Source organism: Lynx canadensis, chromosome D3 (assembly GCF_007474595.2).
Source record: "Lynx canadensis isolate LIC74 chromosome D3, mLynCan4.pri.v2, whole genome shotgun sequence".
In the NCBI taxonomy this organism is placed as follows: Eukaryota; Metazoa; Chordata; class Mammalia; order Carnivora; family Felidae; genus Lynx; species Lynx canadensis.
In genome coordinates, this window is record NC_044314.2 from 66,132,121 (window position 1) to 66,153,144 (window position 21,024).

General features: G+C 53.7%; 1 protein-coding gene across 1 annotated transcript in view; it reads right to left on the reverse strand.

Annotated features, from left to right (window-relative positions):
* Positions 1-18,935: 18,935 nt before the first annotated feature.
* GNB1L (G protein subunit beta 1 like) overlaps positions 18,936-21,024 on the reverse strand; it is a 59,326-nt gene continuing 57,237 nt past the window's right edge. The window contains exon 7 of the mRNA XM_030336659.1: positions 18,936-19,414. Coding sequence (XP_030192519.1) covers positions 19,097-19,414 — 318 coding nt within the window. The 3' untranslated portion in view covers positions 18,936-19,096. The remainder of the gene's footprint in view (positions 19,415-21,024) is intronic.

Below are 21,024 nucleotides of genomic sequence, written 5' to 3' on the forward strand. Positions count from 1 at the left end.
GATGTCGGGGGGAGCGAGTCCGGTCGATACAGGGACTTCGGGGTCTCCCCAGCTGCAGTCCCCACGGGCCGATGCTCCAGGCCCCACAGCTCCAGTCCCCACAGTCCCCACTGTGTCCCTACAGTGCCTTGCGAGCGCTTTCTCCCGGCTGGTTTCCAGAGCCTCTTCTCGGCCACGCCCCTCTCCGTCCTCTCCCCGCCCCCTCTGCTGTGGCCCCAACCGGGTTCGCTCCCAGGGTCTCCTCCCGGCTCTGCCAGCCAGTTCCCCGCCCCCACTGCCACCTCGCAGCTTCATCCCACCCGCCCCCAGGCTGAAAGTACCGGGGCTCCGCCCCAGTCCCAGGTGTACATAGGGTCTTTTTACTTAACTCTGGCATGCAGTCGTCGCTGCTCTAGGATTTAGGCAGGCACTCCTCGCCTGTTTTCAGGACCAATGCCTGTACTGGGTGCTTTTCCACGGAAGCTGGAAATAACCATCACGACAGGACACTGCCAGTTGGGGGCTGGGAAGGGGAGAAGCTCTGACTCTGATAGCAGAAAGACAAAAACAGGCAGTTCTGCTGTTCTAGCATTTCCCCTGGCTGGACCTAGCCCAGGCCTGCGTTTTCCCCTGTTTATTGACTTTGTTCCCTGTGAATGTCCCCACGGAGTGACCTGGACAGGGGGTACAATGACAGTGGTCATGAGTCATCTTGAAACCTGTCTGTGAAGCATTTTCCCCAGGCCAGGTGGTGACGGACCTCTCCCCATTAACTCAACACCAGGGATGGGGCCAGAGGAACCCTTTGATCCCTCCCTTCCTGAGTCCAGGCAGGAAAAGCTGACAACCGGTCAACGTCAAGGCTGCTAACTTGGACACATGATGGACGGGAAATGCAAGTGGCTGAGGTTCTATCCCCCTTCTGTGTCAGTCTCAGTATGTTTGTGGCAATTGCTGCAACCTGGTGCCACCTCTCCCCAGCACAGCCAGGCATTTCCCAGTGTCCGTCCTAGACTGGATGGTTTCTTCCAGGATGTGTTCACCCATCTGATGATATGAAGTGACTGAAGTCTTAGCAATTGGACGGTAGAAAGTGTTTCCATGAGGCAGGTCTACAAAGGGTAACCAAGGCTGCTGAGGAATGAGCTCTGGAGCCAGGGTCCCCCAAAGCTTCAAAGGTCATCTAGTGCCAGGGTGTGAAGACGCAGCATATGATTGAATGGGCTCTGTGGATGCAGCTTCAGGGACTCCTAAGGGCAGCTCTGGACACCCATCCCTGATGGACACCCTGCCGTCACCTGCTGCAGACCTCCCTCTGAGTGAGCCGCATGCACCACTGGGCTCCCCACTCATGCAGCCTGCTTCATGTTAGTGCCACAAATGTGCCCTGCATCCCTTCTTGTCCTGGGAGGCCTGCAGGAGTGATGGGCTATGCCCAGCAGAGCTGGTCTCTCTGAACACTTTCAAACACTCAGGCCATGGTGAGGGGCAGGGGGTGAGAACCACAGTTGGAGAGATCTCCACTTTGGTTTCATTTAAAGCTAAAATGAGAAGAAGCTTCCCTCTGAACCAATGATGGTGCGGCCTGCAGATGAGAGGTTGAAGCTGAGCATATGGGCCTCTGGTGCAGCCGGCCAGCCTCCTGCATGTGGACCCCCTCCCATGATCATCACCTACTCAAGACGGAAAGCTGCACTGCTGTCCGACACGGTGGCTGCTAACCATAGTGGGCCACTTACATGCTAATGAACAAAAATAGAATAAGATTAAACATTTGGTTCCTCACTGGCTGCATTCCGAGTGCTGGACAGCACATGTGCTGCAGGTCAGCTCGCTGGATGCTGCAGATGAGGGCTGCCCTGCGCTGGGGAATAGCCCCCCACAGGCAAGGTTTTCTGCCCTCTGCCCCCATAGATGAGTTTGCCTGCCTTAAGAACTTCTCATAAATGGGATCATGCAGCGGGGCGCCGGGTGCTCCCTGGTGTGGCAGGGCTGGCCCACACTGCTGCCCACCTGTCAGTTCTTACTGCTCACCAGTGTCCAGTCTCCTGTGAAGGGCACTCGGTTGTTTTAGGATGATGGGTGCTGTGATGTCCAGCACTGCGCGGGGGTTGGGGGGGGAGGGCTGTTCCTCCAGGCGGTCCTACAGTGTGTAGGTCCTGTACAGTGTGTACAGGCGGTCCTACATGCAACACCTCAGTAGGTGGCCGTCACCCATCTTCCATCCTGGGGAGAGGGCGAGGGAAGGGTGGCTCGGGTCACCCAGCTTCTGCTGGGGGCTGCGCATTTCAGAGCCCCTCTTGGTCACTCATTCCTGGAACAAGTGCCTGGTGAGCGCTGCCAATGTTGCCACCTCTGACTGCCGTGTGGGGCTGACACTCCCATGGGCAGCTACCCCAGACAGTCCCTGACTTCCCTGTGAAGCTACTGTCCTGGCAGCTTCTGTGTCCCTCGCTTTGGGCTCCTCTGTGAGCACACCTGGCCTGCCCCTTCCATGAGCTGCTGTGCTGCACTGTGTGGGTCTCGGGTCCCATCTGATCTGCTTCCTCATGGGCTCGTGCCTCAGTGTCTTCCTCTAGGTTCACCAGTTGGCCCAGAGGTTCCGTTCTGCTCCCTTCACTTGTCTCCAGGTGTCCAGCTGCCAACTCAGGATGAGAAGAACTTGGATTAGAAGGGACCTCAGAAATCTGGTCCAGGGACCCCAGACTCCTCAACCCTCAAAAAACAATGGATGTGCAATGGATGAAACAGGTGAACTCTTGACTAAGTAGAGGAGGGCTGGGGCCTGTCCACTGCCTTCTGCACTCCTTTGGGTCCCACATAAGGGGTCTAGGGGACCCAAAGACCCTGGAGTGTGGTGGGATGACACCCCTAGCAGCCCAGCTCACTGTTTTTAGAGGAGAAAGACCAGGGGCGCTGGGTGGCTCAGTTGGTTGGACGTCCAACTCTTGATTTCAGCTCAGGTCATGGTCTGCATTGGGCTCTGCTCTGAATGTAGAGCCTGCTTGGGATTCTCTCTCTCTGTCTCTCTGTCTCTCTCTTTCCCCCTCCCTCTGCCCTTCTTTTCCCCACTTCTCTCTCTCTCTGCCTATAATAAATAGATAAAATAAAAATAAAATAAAATAAAATAAAATAAAATAAAATAAAATAAAATAAAAAATAGAGGAGGAAGACCAGACCACAGCCATAGGTAGGATCTGCTGTCCTGCTTTCCTCCAGCGCTGGAGCCTCTGTCTTTGACATAAACCTTCCAGATTCCTAGGAAGGCTGGAAATGTGTGTGGGATACCCCAATACAAACGACTAGCATTTTTACAGGACTTACCAAGTGTCAGGCACCCTGGCAAGCCCTGTGGTTGCCACCTCCTCACAAGCACTCTAACAACCCCACAGCCCATGGGGTCTTATCCACAGGCTCATGGCTGGTGCAGGGATGTTCTGGAATGGGACCCTCCCCCAGTACTACCACTAAGTAAAGCTGGCCAACATCACATGCCTTTATGGGGACAAAAAGAAAGTGCCCAAACAAGCGTGTCGGGTGAGTCATAGGGCACAGGCAGATGTGGACACAGGTCTCTGATGACAAATAACCTGAAGGGGCTGGTTACACAGGGAAGCATTTGGGGTGCGGAGGCAGAACACTGAGGTTGTGGCATGGATGAGGGGAGTGTGTTCGGCGGCACCTCAAGCCTGGAGTTGCAGAGGCAGAGGAAGCCTGGTTGTGGGGCTTCAGCCACCCCTTCCTCTGGCTGGGGGACGTCCGAAGAGTGTGTGGGACCTGTGTGGTGACAGTTGGGTGAATGTGAGGCACTGATCTCCAGGTGTGCTGCAGATCAAAGCGCCTGAGCACTAGAGAATTCCATGGGGCCACAGCTGCCAGGGGCAGCGCCGGCAGAGCCAGGGGAGCCATGTGCAGGCAGACAGAGGGAGGGCAGGGGCCCAAGGAGCTTCTTCCTGGGCCAAAGGAATGATTCCAGTGGCCCAACCTGAAGCTGGGTGTAAGGGAGAGCACACCTCCCAGGTTCTGCAGCCTCTGTGCCTCAGTTTCCCCTTACTGCTGGGGTGCTGACCCTTGCCCTGTGGGAGTGGTATGAATGGTGGAGGTCCATGTGAGCAGTGGGGACCGTCCTCTCCTCCTCCGTGTGGGTTCCAGTGAGGCTGTACAGTTTCACAGGTGCCGGGGGGCAGGACCGGGCATCTATTTGGGCACATCTGATGCCTCTGCACAAACCCGATTCCCATATGCCTCCCTATCAACCTCCCTCACCCCCAAGGCCACCTCTGTATTGTGACATGGGCACAGCCGGGAAGCAGGCCAGGGGACATGGCCCCACAGCCTGGTGGTGGCACCTGGCCCTGGGAGCGGAGGATGGGACTGTTTCCTGGTCTACCCCACACATTTTCTGTATTGAAAAAAACACACAAATCTTGCCTTTGATTCAATTCCCTTCCCTGCTTGTCGTACTACTTCAAACCAGATGGGTTCACAAGATGAACCTTTGGAGTCTCGGCGCCGCTGTTTAACTGCTGCCAGGTCTGTGTGTGGGGAAGAGCAGAACCAAAGGTATTTTATGAAAAGCAACCCACATGGGGGAGAAGCTTAGGTTTTAATAGCAGTAATTAAGTTATCTTCTTAATTATAAAGAGGAATGGCATTGCTGACATCCTTTATCTATCAGCTTTCAATTGCATAAAGTAAGTACTTAATCCTCTGCTTCCAGTGGCTGCCACCCGTGTCTTCCCCCTCCGCTCACAGAGAAGGCCGGCCCAGCTCTTGCTGCAGAGACCTGTGGTGGGGACACGTGAGGGTCTAGGCCCACCACTCTTGCTCACACCGCCAAGGAGAAGGCCTTCCGATCACACCGTGACCGCCTTAGACTGAAACACGTCCTGACTTCAGAGATGCTGAAGTTTTCAGTCTAAGGGGGTCACAGTCTGATCAGAAGAACTTCTGGTGGGCCTTACAGTTGCTGGGGGCCTGGACTTGAGGGACATTCTTTCAGCCACATACTTGTGACTTTCGGGGCCAGGGCCTGGAGCAGCTCTGGGTACTGCATCTCAGGTCACTGGGAAGACAGCAAAGCCCCACCCTGGGAGACTGGGCTCCTGGGGCTCCAGTCTCCGAGCCCTTCCCACAGTGGCCCTGGCCTTCCAGGATGGATGCCCCCGCGCCCACCCCTGCACACACCTGTCTTCTTAACTTCCTCCTCACTCCATCTGTGTCCCCATCTCTGAACCTACCTTTCATCTCAGAACATGTTTTCTAGATTCTTCCACAGGATGGCTTCTTTTGTGACCTCATCACACAGTGAAGGTGGTAATGGCAGCCAGGGCTGATGGAGGCCAAGTTAAGGAAGAGGCCATAGCTCGTGGGCTCCCCACGGCTGTTTGGCTGCATGTGGCTGCAGCTTGGATCTTTTCCCGTCGGGCAGTACATGCGCTGGAGGACGCGGTAGGCTCTTCACTGCAGGGCTGCCCTCTCCGAGTCCTCCCTCATGGTAAGGTAGGCTTGAGTCACTGGCTGGGACACAGGCCCTTCCCTGTGTCTGCTAAGGCTGCCCAGCCTGGCCGGCTCCTGCATGGTCTGCAGGTGGGGCTCAGAGCTGCAGAACAGCTGGCTGCAGTGTGTCCTCTGCCATTCATCTACAAAGGGCACTAGTAGGTCAGCTCTTCCAACGTGGCAGTGGGGACCAGGAGCGCGTGTGTGTGGTGACAGGCAGCAACAAAATAAGGAAGCAGCAACTTCCATGCAAAGAATCCGTCTTTTGATAACGTAAGTAAAGTCTTAAAAGGACTGAGAAAAACAAGCAGTTTAATTAAGATGCCGCTGGCCAGCTTGGCCCTTCTCCTGGAAGAAACTACAGGGCACAGAACTGCAGAGACCAGGAGCTGTCAGGCTATACACCTGGCCCGAGGGCATCTTGGCTAAGGTGGGGAGTGGGCTGCAGGGAGCTGCCAGCTGCCAGCTGATCGCGGAGGTGGACACTCATATACACACATTCCCCACACACCTGTCACCCAGCAGCCTGGCTCTGTGAGGGAGCAGGCACTCTGGGCTTTTGAGGCAAAGTCACCATCCCCACAGGCGGAGCTGAAGAGAGGCCACTGGACCCCAAGCGTGCCTGCTGTCATCTCCACTGAGAAGGACTGGGCAGCTCTGCTGGGCAGCGAGGGGCAGTGGGCCTCACTTTCCCCAGCGCCCCATGGAGGCTTCTATAGCGGGCCCTTGTAGTCCTTGGTGTTTTTGGTCATGTCTCACCCTCTCGGCACCGATGATCAAGCCCTCCTCCCCTTTGGGTGGACAGCCAGGAGGGTCCGTTAGAGGCAGGGCCCAAGGCAACAGTCAGCAGGCACCCTCTTCTGGAGACCTGGACTCCCAGAAGCTATTGCAGGACTGTCCCCAGAGCCGCAGCTGCCGCTGGCCTCTTCACTTGCCATTGTCATTTCCCTGCCACTTACCAGTGCTGCTCCTTGAACAGGTGAGCTGCTGGCGGGAGAGGACTCCACCAGGAAGAGGACTGGTTTCAGTCCTGTGTGGACGAGGACACACGAGGGGGCTGAGGTGTCTGCTGTGTGCTGATGAGGCCATTTGGCTCCTCAAAGACTGCCCCCTGCTCCCCCACCCCCCACCCCCCTGCACACTGCCACTGGGTTTCCCTCCAGTTTCCAGCTACTTCCCATGCAGGTGTCTCATTCCAGTGAGATTTAAGTTTCCAGAAGACAGAGATCCTATTACACATACACCTGGGAAATAATTTATGATGAATTAAAAATTTGGATTAAACCACAGAGAGAGACCACTTTGTGCTCATAAGGACACACACACACACACACACACACACGGAGAGAGAAAATAACAAGGGTTGGTAAAGATGTGGAGAAATTGGAACCCTTGTGTACTGCTGGTGGGAATGTAAAATGCTGCAGCCTCTGGAGAAAACAGGATGGAGATCCCTCAAAAAGTTAAACTGAGAACTACCATAGGACCTGGCATTCCCACTCTGGGTCTGTGTCCCAAAGAAGTGAAGCAGGGGCTTACGCAGGTACTTGTACACCCATGTCCACAGCAGAATCAGTCACAGTAGCCAAGAGGTGGAAGCAAACATAGTGTCATCAACTAATCAATGGATAAACGATGGACTGATAAATGGATAAACCTGTGGGATGGCCATACAGTGGGACATTATTGGGTCATAAAAAGGAAGGAAATAGTGACCTGTACTACAAAGCGAATGAACCTTGAGGACATTATGCTCAGTGAAATAAACCAGACACAAAAGGACAAATACTGTATGAACCCACATAAATGAGGTCCCTGAGTCAGATCTATGGAAACAGAAAGTATTGGTGTGGGGGGGGGGCGGTGCAAGGGGCTGGGGGAGGAGAGAATGAGGAGTTAGTGTCTGATGGGGAGAGAGCTGCAGTTTGGGCAGATGACAAACTTCTGGAGGTGGATGATGGGGTGGCTGCACAACATGAATATACTTAATGCCACTGAACTGTACACATGAAATGGTTAAAATGGCATATTTATATTTAAAAAAAATGTTTTTTTACTGTTTATTTTTGAGAGACAGAGAGAAAGAGTATGAGAAGGGGAGGGGCAGAGAGAGGGAGACACAGGATCTGAAGCAGGCTCCAGGCTCCGAGCTGTCAGTACAGAGCCCCACGAGGGGCTTGAACCCATGAACCATGAGATCATGACCTGAGCTGAAGTCGGACACTTAACCGACAGGTGTCCCAAATTTATATTTTTTAATGTATACTTATATGTGTTTAACAATTAAAGAAACCCTGGATTATCCATAATCTACAAAAGCCACTCTGTTCACCTTGGATTGACCAAGTCCTAACCTGTCTCTAAAGTGGTTTTTAATGTGGAAATTTCATCCTGCAGGGGCATTCGGCAATGTCTGGAGACACTTTTGATGGCCATACTGGGTGGGTGGATGCCAGGCATGCTGTTCAGCACCCTGTGGTGCACAGGAAGGCCCCAACACAGAATGATTGGGCCCAGATGTCACAGAGTCTGGACCAGCTAACAGCCACAGCCCCAAGTAGTTTGAGCCCCACATCCTGCCTGGCAATTAGCTGGACGGCAGTCAGACGAGTGAGCACCCCTCCTACTGGGAGCCACTCTCTTGGTGCTACCTCCCTAGGCTGAGTCCACCCCAGGCTCTCTCCATAAGCCTCACTGGTGCCCAGGGACCCAGACTCACCTATGAGGCAGGCAGTTCATCTCCCAACCTGAGCGGTGGGTCCTGCACCCTGGGGGAGCTGGTGACAGCTCCGGGTGTGGGGTTGACAGCCCCGGGAGATGCCTCTCCCAAGTGCCTGTGCCCTGGCCAGTCCAGCTATCTCTTGTGTCTCTCTCACAGGGACATTGTCTCATTTTGTTTGTGGGGGTCCATAGCTTCAGTTAGGGACCCCAAGTCTTCAGGAGGGTGGGCAAGGCCATTTAGCTCTGGGAGAGCCCAGCACCACCAGCCCTCTCTCTTTCAGGGGAGGCAACAGTGTGGTGTGAGGTGGGGAGTGGAGTCACATGTTCACACTTCCACATGTTAAAGTGGGTGCCACACAGCATATGTTGAGATGCAGTTCCTGCTCTAAGAGCTCCCATGTTCCCACGGGGAGGGACAGATGGAGGCCACCATGCTGGCCAGGTCCTCTGGGGGGGATGGGGGTGGCCAGTCGACTCTATGGAGCAGGGCTGAGGGGCTCAGGACAGGCTCCACAAAGACCACCTCAGGGGTAAGTCCAGTTGCCTGCCGTGCTCAGGAGCCCAGTCCCCCAGGCGTGAGGGTCACTCTGGGAGAAAGGAACCGTTTCTTGGGGGGACAGCCATTAGACCCCAAACACAGAATTGCAGGTGACCAGAAGGGAGGCACCACACTGTAGGATTCCGTCTATACTCATTCTGAAAGAGGCGAGGCTACAGGGTGAGAGAGCAGACCCATGGGTGCCAGGGCTGTGGTGGGGGCCAGCAAAGGGGCAGGAGGGTATTACTGAGGCGGGGAGGGAGTGGAACTTGTGTTACAGTTCAACACAACCATCTTCAACAGAGAGTGAATGTTACTGAGTGTAAGTTCTCCTCTGACATGAGAACCTGCTGTCCCTTCCTTGCCCCTTTCTTCCATTTTGAGCCCATTCTGGGGTTTGTTCTTTCCCCTCTCACCCCCTCTCCACTCTCCTCCCTCTTTCCCCCTATAACTGAGCTGAGCGGTGTGTGGGGAATGGCTGTAGGATTTGTTCTTCCTGATTAGCAAATCTAATCTCGTTCTTTTACTTCTCCAATGAGGGAAGGGGGACGTTGAGTTCGCGTGTTATGGGTAGGAAATGCGTGTGCTGCTGTGGGCTTCGTCCCCATGGCTGCGGACTTGGGCAGAATCCCAAGAATCCCCCCACCCATCTGCACATCAGATACCCGATGTCTGTCTCGTCTACAAGGAGAAGGTCATGTGTTTCATGCAGAACTTTGTCCACTCCCATCTGATGGGATCAGGAGATTAGGAGGTCACTCCTAAGTTCTTCATGAGCAGCTGCAAACTCCAGGTGTCCAGAGCTCACCTCAGATCCCGGGAGCCCTGGCTCCAAGAGGTGCCAAGTGCCTGCTTCGACACTACAGGCCCAGTGGCCACCAGCAAGGTCTCAGTTTAACGTTGAAGCCGGGTGCTGGCTCCCTGGGGTTTGCTGTGTTTCCTTCATCGTGGCCTTTGTTTGAGATTTCCAAAATAGAAAAAAATATCAATGGTTTGATAAATTCTCAAGATTTATAAACTGTATGTTGTATAATAAAGAATTCTCACTATAGTACACCCTAACTTGGGTGATATATTAAAACATGTCAGGTATACAGATATAACAGAATAAAATTTCCCCGACATTTATACATTGGTTGGAAATGCATCAAAAACACTTGTAAATATTTAACAAAAGTGACAAGCCTAACATATAGATCTGAAAATGTCTTAACATCTTACGAAAGATACACACCATATGAGATTCACAAAAGCTTGTGCTAAAAGCACTGAACTATGTTTAGTTTCTCTTTGGATTGTTTCTTATTCTTCCTTAGGTGTGTTCTCAGCAACCCCAGGGCTCAGACTACCCACTGGGTCAGCGGGCTGTTTGGCTCCAGGCTGGGCACCACAGGAAGGCCCAGTGCTGTCACTGAGTGAGTCTGGCCTACCCTGTAACAAAACTTCTCCACAGGTTGAGGAACTCTTAATGACAGCCCCGCCCTTCATATTTATTTTCAGCTTCTGACCCTTAGCTTCTCTCCCTGAGATGAAGGATTCTTTGGTTTCATGTGGATGGGAGGTCCAGATCTGCTGTCCATTTATTTGGAGATCTAGCCTGGTGTTTTGGGATGGGTAACCTTCTTCATGAGCAGTTCATCACACCCTGCAGGGTGGAGTGAGGGGTGCTCCGTATGCATGGCTCGGTGCTCCCACCTGGTGATGGTAGGGGGCCCAGGTCCTGTCCTGGGCTCCTTCCCCCTAGTCCTCGGGTCTCAGTTGTCTGTGCTCACTCTTTCTTGCTACCCAAAGAGAAACAAGGACAAGCCTCATTTTGTAAAGGATGAAGACATTTTGGCTTTCTTCCCTCATGAGGTGGGGTCTTGTGTCCCTTTTCGGATACTAGGGCTGGGCAAAGAAGGCTCCTTGCTGGTCTGCTGGATAAGCTCTTGGAGGCCCCATGTAAGAAGCCTGGCTCCCCTGAGACTGCCAGGCTGAGAGGCCATGCAGAAGCGTTCACATCGACAGTGTCCTCTGTGCCCAGTCCTCTCTGGTCTCTACTGCCCTGCTGAGCCCTTCCCAAATTCCTGGCCCCTGGATTCCATGAGTACAGATGACTGCTGGACACTGCTGAGTTTGGGCTGGTTTATTAATGGCACATCTTTTTTTTTTTTTAATGTTTATTTATTTTTGAGAGAGGGTGCACACGCACAAGTTGGGGAGGGGCAGAGACAGAGGGAGACACAGAATCCGAAGCAGGCTCCAGGCCCTGCGCTGTTAGCACATAGCCCGATGGGGCTCAAACCCACGAACTGTGAGATAATGACCTGAGCCAAAGTTGGACAGTCAACTGACTGAGTCACCTAGGCGCCCCTTAACATTCCACATCTTAAAAAAACAATAAAAATATAACATTTTGTCTCAGTCCGTTCAGGCTGCTATGGCTTATAAACAACAGAAATTCATTTCTCACAGTTCTGGAGGCCAGAAGTCCACAATCAAGGCAGATCCAGTGTGTGGCGAGAGACCACTTCCTGTGTCCTTGAGTGGCAGAAGGGCAGAGGGAGCTCTCTGGGCACTAATCCCATTCACAAAGGCTCCACCTGTGACCTAAGCACCTCCTGCTGCCATCACCTGGAGGGTTGGTTTCAGCCTAGGAACTTGGAGGGGGACACAGACATTCAGACCATAGCAGTGTTCAGACACACTTGGCCTACTTAACTGTTACAATATTCTTCTGGTCTACTTCACGTTAACTTTTCTTGTTTTCGTGTCAGTGAGAATTCTTGGCCTATCACAATCTTACCAGTTTGAACAGATGACTGTTGACTATCTGCTTGATGCCTGATGCATCCCAGACCTGTGTGGGAGCCCCCCTTGGTCTCTCGTGCTGCTCTTGGCACCTCTGACCACATCCGGGCCTTGTGGCCGTGGCAGGATTCCCCATGTCTGCCCTGTGCCACAGAAGCAGCTATTCTTTAAAGAATGTTTGGGGGCCAGCAAACATGAATACTTTTGGCTTTGTGGGGCCAAGGTCCCAGACGCTGTTGCCCAAGGGTGTCTGTCAATGACACACAAGGTGTACTTTCCTGACCCTGCTCCAAGATCCGAGAGCCCAAGTCGGGTGTCAGGTGTGCACATGGAATGGCTCTAGGCACTCCCCCCTTGGCAGGGATATTTCATTTAAAACATTTCATTTAAAGGCCATGAGCACCTGTTTCAGTTTAGCACACAATATAGGTACACCCTACTTCCTATGGTTTGTGGCTCTGTCTCCCACTCAGATGTTTTCCTGCATGGATTTCCTCAGCGCGGTTTCGGAACTTCCTTTGTAGAACTGACAATCCTATACGTGGTGGGCATGTTTCCGGGTGGGCTGGGTGTATGTCTGCCCCACTCAATAGCAGCCTCCTGGCTCCTGGGATCTTGTTCGGCTCTGTCCAGCCCAGGTGCTTCCTTCCTGCCTGGCTCCTAAGGGAGGTGCCAGACAAGCTGGTGAGCTTGGCCTGGGGAAGCTGAGTCTAGGCAGGGTGCGTGTGAAACCGGGGGGCAGTGATGCTGTAGGAGAGGGGAGTGGGCTGGACATGGGGCGGCTGCGCCGCTGGAGCTGTGGGGCGTGGTGGGGAGCAGCGGTTCGCCTGCGCTGGAGCACAGGTGCACGGCGCACTCAGCTTTAAGGTGTTCGTCTGTGCCAGCTCGTCTTTGACACCAGGCTTTCCCATGAAGTTATAGCTAGTTGAGTATCAAGCGTTTCTAACGAACCCCCTGAAGGAATGTTTTTTCCTTTGTGCAAATAGTCCTTTTGTGCAGAGGGTGTTCTGTGGCTTCTTGGCACAGACACAGGTGGGTAACACCTGATTGAACATCAGTCACTCGGGAGTGTAAAGACACGCACTGCACGTCAGCACAAAGCCAGACTGCCGAGCGAGTGCAGCGAGGTCTCCCTGGACACTGTGCCACAGCAAGCCCTTCCTCGGGTAATCCTGTGTGTGTGTGCCTTGTCCAGCTCTCTGGGGCTCACCGCTCCCCACCAGACGTGGAGGCTGGTTTGCGTACTTCCAAAGCACATGGCTGTTCGACGTTACCCCATCTATGAAACTCAGGGAGCGCAGGAAAAGATGATGAATTCTCAACGACTGACCGTGGTCCTTGCCAGGTCTGCCGTTAGCTTCCTGCTTGTCTGAGAGGGACCTGGCCTGTGGTGGATGCTGTGTAAGCGCTGCCCACCTGCTGGGTGGGAATGGCTGTGAACCCTTCTTACAGGGTTACCAGAGGTCTGGAGGGGGATCTGCAGAAGGTTCCTGAGGCAGATTCAGATGCACATACCGGGCCACCCACTTGCCCGAGCTGGCTGGCCAGAATGGCACAGCTGCTTTGCCTTTCAGGGCAGGTGGCCTTGAGGTGGGACCTGCTGCAGTCCCAGCCTTCCAGAGGTGCCCTCTGCCCTGGAGGTGGTGGCAAGGGGATGCTTGGACTCCCCAAAAGAACATTCAGATCACACCCTGGGCCCATGAAAGTCACAGCACAGAATACCCCAAGGCCACGCCTGCTGGCCGTGAAGGAGCCTCAGGCCTTGGGCATCAGGCATCTAGCACAAACTTGTGGATTCTGCTAATAACCAGGAGGGCTGGAAGAGGACCCGGTCCCACTGATACCTAACTACAGTCTGTGAGGTTCCCACCAGAGGCCCCGGCTATCCTGTGCCCGCACTCCTGACCCATGGAAGCTGTGCCAAGGACAGGACAACAGAACACACTGAGCAGAGGGGTGCCTGGTTAAGCGTCCGACTCTTGGTTTTGGCTCAGGTCATGATCTCACGGTTTCATGAGCTCGAGCCCCGCACTGGGCTCTGTGCGGACAGTGCTGCGGAGCCTGCTTGGGATTTTCTCTCTCTCCCTCTCTCCCACTTGCGCCGTCTCTGTCTCTCTCAAAATAAATAAATAAAACTAAAAAAAAAAAAAAAAAAAAAAAAAAGGACACACTGACCAGAGCTGCACACAAGAAACGTCTATAGCTTCTCCCAAATGAGTTTTCTCCGATTGTGTGCAGCTTCTCCACTAAGAGAGTATTAACGAAGACTTCTTTGAGACACTAGTGAGCCCCTCTCAGTGGCTGAGTTGGGCTGGAAAAGGTCTTCCTGAGGGTGAGGGTGACTGAGGACACATGATGAGTGATGCTTGTCTAGTGACATTCCCTTGGGGAACCACAGGTCTCTGCCTGGCTGCATTTCCTGTCCCCTGGGCACCCGCGCCATGGCCTTCCTCATCTTTCTGGATGATAACATCGATGTCGGTGATGAAGAAGCACCAGTTGGGCCACTGTGGACTGTGCTAAATCAAAGTGACCTCTGAATGAAACAGTGCTTAAGTGGAAGTCCTGAAAAATGTTGCTCGGCTAGGAAAGGCACTTTGGAAATGGGGAGAAAATCACAGGGATGATTTCGAAGAGCCACCCAGATGCCACGGACAGACGTGGCTGGGTGTGCGGAGATGCTGGTGGGCTGGGAAGGGTCTTGATGAAAGCAACTTACATGAAGGAACACAGGCATGGCCTGGCCCCCAAGGTACCATGTGGACACGCAGACATGGCCTGTCAGCAAATGTGGTTGCTACTGGCCTGCAGGCAGGTGACCGGAAGGGAGTAGGGCTTCCCACATGGCCTGAGGTGAAGGCCAGGAGGCCCAGCCCAAGCCCTGCTCTCATTCTTTTGTCTGTTTAATAGGTTGAGGAACACCATTGGTAACTGGACTTCCAAGGACAGGTTTTATTGGCCAACACGAGGCATGTGGAAACATCTTTAAGGAAAAGCAGGCCTTTTGTACTGTGGTAAAATGGAAAGTGGAGAAAACTCTGTCACGGGGTGTGAGAGACCTCCTATGGGCCTCTGCCCGAGGCCATGCCCAGATCAGTTTTGAGGTGTCACCCCAGGGTGCCTCATGCAGACATCCTGCACAGCCTGAGGGAGATCTGGGGATGGGCTGGACCTTGGCAGACTGTAGTTTCCACCCAAGCCCAGTTCCTCAGGGTCCATCCAGGCTCCTCTTCATGGCTGGCAGGACTGCACGTAGTGATGCACCACAGTTTGCTTCTCTGTCCCTTCATCTGTCAATACATTTGGGGTGTTTCTAGTTTGGGGCTGTTATGAATAAAGCTGCTATGATCATCCATGCAAAGGAAAAGAAGCCACTCCCAGAACATTAAGGTCCCTAAGTTAACAGTAAAGGGACTGGCCATGAGAATGCACACACCCTTCTGGTAAAGCACAACCGTGGATCTACACAGAGGCTCCTCCTCATCGAGCACCTGCCTGTCATTGCGGGAGAGCTGCAGGGATGCCGCTGTGCCCACTCTGCAGCCCACCCTGGGATGGTCAGGGAGATCAGCTTAAGTGCTTCCAGCAAGGGGGCCGCACAGCTGTTGGAAGACAGCAGTGCTCCTGCACACCTGGGTCCCGTGGCGCAGCCAGCCACCGACACCAGGTCAGGTCTGAGGAGGGACATGACAAGGACTATCTGGGACTTTGCAAACATGAAGCATCTTCTCCAGGCTGGGCGTCAGAGTGGGGACCCTGTTTTTGATGATGCTGCGGGGAGTCTGAGACTGGTCAGGTCTGTGGTGATTTGCTAACGTCCTCAGATCCTGTTGTACAAAACCTCGGGCCCCATGGTGGGCCGAGAGGAGAGCCACGCTGGTTCAGACACCAGTGTTTCTAATACAGTTGGTGCCACTGCGGTTCCAGGTGGCTCAGCTGAATGGACAAAAGTCCTGGCCACCAGTCTTTCCCTATAACATCCATAAAGCCTGGCTGGCCTCAGAACATGCTTGCCTATCCACAAGACCCCATGAGACACACAGGGCCTGCAGGGCTGTCACAGCCCAATTTGGCCCCCATAAGTAGAGATTTGGCCACAAGACGTCCCCGGACACTGCTCACCAGCATGTGACCCCGGTGGGACAGCCCAGAGCCCAGTGCACGGTCAGTTGCCTGTGATCCTCTATGCACCTCTGCTGGTGCCTTTAACAGGAAGGTGAGGGCCAGGTATGGACGCCAGGTCTGCGTCTGCCAACACCTCCTCTCTACCATCTCCAGGGGCAAGACACAGGCAGTCAACACACACAGCGCACCTCAGACATTCTGGAAGTATCTCTGGCTTTAATAAACCTCATGCTGACTTGCACTACCCTGTCCCTTTGTCTGGAACACACACCTCCATGGCTGTTTTTGTAAATATGGTGATTCTGCCAAGAGACAGAGTCCCCAAGATTCCTGATGAGCTGATGACACAGGCATATACAAGGGGCGGGGACACCATTTCCTTGGCCATTGGGTTCACAGCCTCTTGAGGTTGTACCAGCTCCAGGCCTGATGCCTCAGGGCCAGAGCTGAGGCAGGGTGGACGGCACCCCCACACAGGCTTCCCAGCCATGGCAGTGGGTTCTGGCAGGGCTGCCTGAAGGGCATGCAGAGTAACTGAAGGGGCTCGCCTCTCCCTTCCCCTGCTGTACAGGCATGCCCCTCCCTCCCGGCAACTGCCTGCAGCGCAGCCCATTCCCAAAAGTGCTGGTGAGGGTGGGATGTTGACACCACTCTGTGCGTTCACAGCTTTGCTTTAGCAAGGAGGCTAGGTGCGTTCCGAGACTCATCCAACAATCCTTTGCTGTTTAGCATCAGCCTGTGGCTGCCTGGCCGTGGGCAGGATTAGCAAAGGTTCATTTTTCAGAATGACCACCCACAACCCAGTGTCCCACTGCCTGTGGTCATGTCACCAGATGGGTGCTTCTTGCAGAGAGAAAGAGAAGGGAGGTGAGCAGCAGCACTGAGCAGCCCACGGCTGCTGTTCTAGAACGTCCTTGGTATGTGGGAGTCATGGCAGGGCTGTGGCTCAGCCAACCTCCATGGTCTCTGACCTGACAGCCTCCCTGTGAGGAGCACCCCGAATGTGGCTCACTCGGCAGTTCCCCTCATGTCTGGTGAGGTTCAAGTGCCTGCAGCCTAAACAGAGCCTCTCCTTCGGATATTCATGATGTGGAGATCCCTCTAGATGGGTCCCCCAACATCTGGTAGCCTGGCCACAGGACACTCTGGGGCCAGCGTGGTCCCTCCCAAAGGTGCCAGAGGACAGCACCTCTGTCCAACAGGGCCCATGTGGGTAAGCCAGTCCCCAGGCAGGGCTGTCAGTGAGCTCCAACAGTGTGCCATCCCCTCGGGAGTAGCCGTAGGTCACTGGGGAGGCTGGGCAGAAGATCCGAAGTATACGTGGTCAGCAGTGCAGTGCGATCTTTCCTCACAAGGCCTGGGTCTGTGATGGAGGGGCTGTGCCTCTGTTTTGGTGGCCTGGGTCAGACATCTGTCTGCTAGATCCAGAACGCTTCCGCTCAAGCAGACCAAGCCAGATTTGAGTAGGCTTCCCATCAGCTCCACTTCCAGGGCCCCAAGGCCACCAGCCCACACCTGCACCTCTGTGAGTCTGGCTGCTGGTGGCTGCAGTGGTCCCGCTGCCCACCACACAACCACACCTACCATGTCTTGGGTCATGAAGTGCCACCACTAGGCCTTGCCACTCTGAGATCCACGGACTCCACTGCATTTAGAGATCCTTGCTCTGTGGCAGTGGCTCCAACTGACCTGCAGAGAAGAGAGACCACAGAGCTCTTCAAGGACGCTGGGCTCCCCTTGTGGATGTATTCCTCCAAGACATGGGGAAAGGCACATGCTCCAGCCCCTCTTGTGGAGGGTGAGCAGGTCTCAGTGGTAAGTGCCCTAGAGCACCCCAATCCCCCTGAGCCCTCAGGTCATTCCCTCTGCAGTACACGGAGGTTGTTCTGGCATTTCAACTGCACTTAGCAAACCTGCCTTGTGGTCCATGTTTCAACCAAGCAACCAAACCCTGGGGTCCTTTCTAACTCCTCAGGCTGCAGTGAGTCCAGACCCTCTGTTAGTGGCCCTGTTTCAATGGGTTTGGCCTCATGCATCTCATATTCCTGCCACCTGGATCCCACACGTGTTCTCCAGATTTCTGTCTGCATGAGGGTCTTCTGGAGCACTGCCACTTCATCATGGGCCACACTTTGTACCTCACCCTTTGGGGCCTCCTGGGGCCTGAGTTTAGTTATAAGGCAAGCTGTGAGGTGGGAGAGCTGGTCCTGAGTATCCCACATGGACCCTGACCCAGGGGAAGCCCTTCCAGGTCCTTTAGGTAAAGAAGGACTGACCTCTTCAGGCAGGGACCAAAGGGGGCTTTTCTGGCAAAACAGCCAGTGCAACAAAGGGGTTTGAGGCCCCCCAGCTTTCCTACCTGCCCACAACCTCCATCCCAATTTCCAGGGCCAACTTCCTTCCCAATCAATAGCCCAGCTTTGACGGCTGGGCCCAGCCATGCATGGAAGGAGACTGGGTGCACTGCCTACTTTGGTTGCTAATTCCCAGTTGCCCTGAGTGCACGGCACTGGCTGGGACTGTGTCATTGATGGCTGTGTCAGCCATACTTAATTCTGCTATGCTTTTCACCCTGAAGCTGCCCTTGCCATCCTTGGTCTTCCCCTCTTTGGGGTGGCACATCCTCCCATGGGTCCTGCGTTTGGCCTGGCCCTGAACCATGAGCTCTCTCTGCCCAGAGTTACCTTTGCCATCAGCCGTGGCCACCCTGCTTCTGCCGTGTTCTCTTGAAGGGTCTGGTCACTTCTTTCTACTGGTTCTGGCTTCAGCCCTGTGCATCAGAAGCTCCTGGCCATCCTTGGGTATAAGGAGCCACATGGAGTCAGCAGGACCTGGGGACCACATTCGGTACCCCCCATTGGACAGGGGTCAACTGTCCTGCCCATTGGAAAGTCTGAGGATGGCTCTCAGAGCTAACTCTAAGGGGGAAGAAGGGTGTCACCTTGGAGAATTTGTACTTTGAACCTGCAGGTTTGCAACCGGAAGTTTATTATAAAATAGTATCCCCAGGTTGGCCTCTCACCTGGACCACAGATGCCCAGGTGTCTGGCCCGGTTACTCTTTGTAAACTGCAGTCACTGTCAGACAGAGGCTGTATTTCACAAAAGGAAACATAAGCCGGGGCGTCTGGGTGGCTCAGCTGGTTGAGTGTCTGACTTAGGCTCAAGTTATGATCTCACGGTTCGTGGGTTCAAGCCCTGTGTTGGGTTCTGTGCTGGCAGCTCAGAGCCTGGAGCCTGCTTCGGATCCTGTGTCTCCCTCTCTCTCTCTGTCTCTCAAAAATAAAGACATTTAAAAAAATTAAAAAAAAAAAAAAAAAAAGGAAACCCAAGCCTTGTGAAGAAAATGAGGACTCCAAGGACTGGACACCTCTCGTAACTGGAGGAAGATAACTGTGACTGGTTGTCCTCAAGGGTCCTGATGCATGGTTACTACATGCCTGGGTCAGGCCAAGGCATGGGCTCCCACCTCCGTGTCCTCCACATGTCCTGACAAGGGAGTGGATGAGTCACTGCTAATCGGGTAGAGTGACCAGATGCTGATGCGCTGATCCCCGGACCCTGCAGCAAGCAAGCCATTGGCAGCGAAGGCCACACAGTGGACAGTAGCACTGTGGAAGGACAGTACAGCCAGTGGCTTCATTGTCCGCCAGTGAAACACACGGACACGATGGTCCCAGCCTGCAGTGGCCAGGATCTTGCGGTCTGGCCGGATCTTGACATCAGCAATCCCGGGATTGGTGAGTTCATGAGTTTTGCATACCTACAAGATCAAGAGCAGCAGAGAGAACCATGAAGTGGCTTTAGACTTGTCACAGGGGCTCCCACCTGTGGACATCCCCGGTCTGGCAGCTGGAACAAGGAGGGAAATGCAGGCTGCCAAGATGATTGCATGTTCCTATAAACTTACCCCCTACCTCCCAGGAGCTAGGCACAGACCTCCTGAGGGGAGCAGCCTGACCACTGCCCTTGGCTGAACCCTTGGGTTATGAGAGGAGACTTCAGCCCCTTCCCTCAGAGAGCCCTTGAGGCCCCACAGAGCTACTCTGCTTCCCTTTCTATCAGGCCCTCAGGAAAGACCTCAGTGGGCTGGGTCCTGGAGTCCTTCATCACAGAAATACACTGCACTCTAATGAAATGCAAGAGGCATTTCCTGCTTGATAGAAGAATAAAGTCTGCATTTCTCCCTTCTAGGGAAACCTCATACCGACCCCAAAGCAAGAGGAGTACAAGAAACAAACTCCATCTTCAGCAAGAGGGGTTGAAGAGCCACCAAGAAGGGGAGCCAGTGGGTGCAGGTAGGAGGAGTGGGGGACAACAGGAAGGTGCAGGTCACAGGAGCACCTGCAGAGCCTACCACACTGGCCATGGCTGAAACCTTAGTCCCTAGCCTGGTTCTGAGAAGGGGGCAGGCAAAACAAAACAAGGAGTTGCACAGACGCATTCTATCTGTGTTGAGCCATTGGAAGCCAACCGCTCTCTGGGGGCTGAGCGCTCCCACAGTCAGTGCTGTGTGATGACCCCTCCTCGACACGTGCCTCCTGCAACAGGTAGGGATCCAGAGCTGCCTTTGTGGTCACAGGACCACTTGTGGTTATACAGCACTATCTCATGCATGGCAAGGCAATCTGGCATCTCTGTCCCCACACACTAAATGACAAAGGCACTCTGCCATCATTGTGACAATGCACAATGGCCACTTTCTTCTACTGATCCCATGATTGGTCTAGCCCTGTGCACCACAAGCTTTTGCTGCCCTGAAGTTTGCCGTCTCACCAGCACACCCTTTTCTCCTAATTCACTTCCTAATGGGGCCATAGCAGTCTTGGTTAAGAATTCCTCATCTCTGCAAAGATAAAACTAGGGAAAAGGAGGAAAGAAACATTTTAAAACAAATGGTAGGGGCACTTGGGTGGCTCAGTAGGTTGAGTGTCCAACTCTTGGTTTCAGCTCAGGTCATGATCTCACAGTTTGTGAGTTCCAGCCCTGTGTTGGGCTCTGTGCTGACAGCATGGAGCCTGCTTGGGATTCTGTCTCTCTCTCTCTCTCTGCCCCTCCCCACTTGCTCTCTATCTCTCAAAATACATACATACATACATACATACATACATACATACATATGGTAATATTCCTTGGAAGCAAACAAATATTGCCACCAAGCATTTTTGCCATAATTTAACAAAACAAAACTTCATGAAGCAATCACCTCTATAAAAGAAGAACCCAAAGTAGCAAACACAGAGGGAGGAAAGCTGAACTGACAGAGCACAGGAAAGAAGTGGAAGAAAGAACTCAAAGAAATGAAGGGGAATGGGAACAGCAGAAGGAGACTGGAACTAGATAGGAAGAGCAGGAAAGATACAAAGTGAGCAA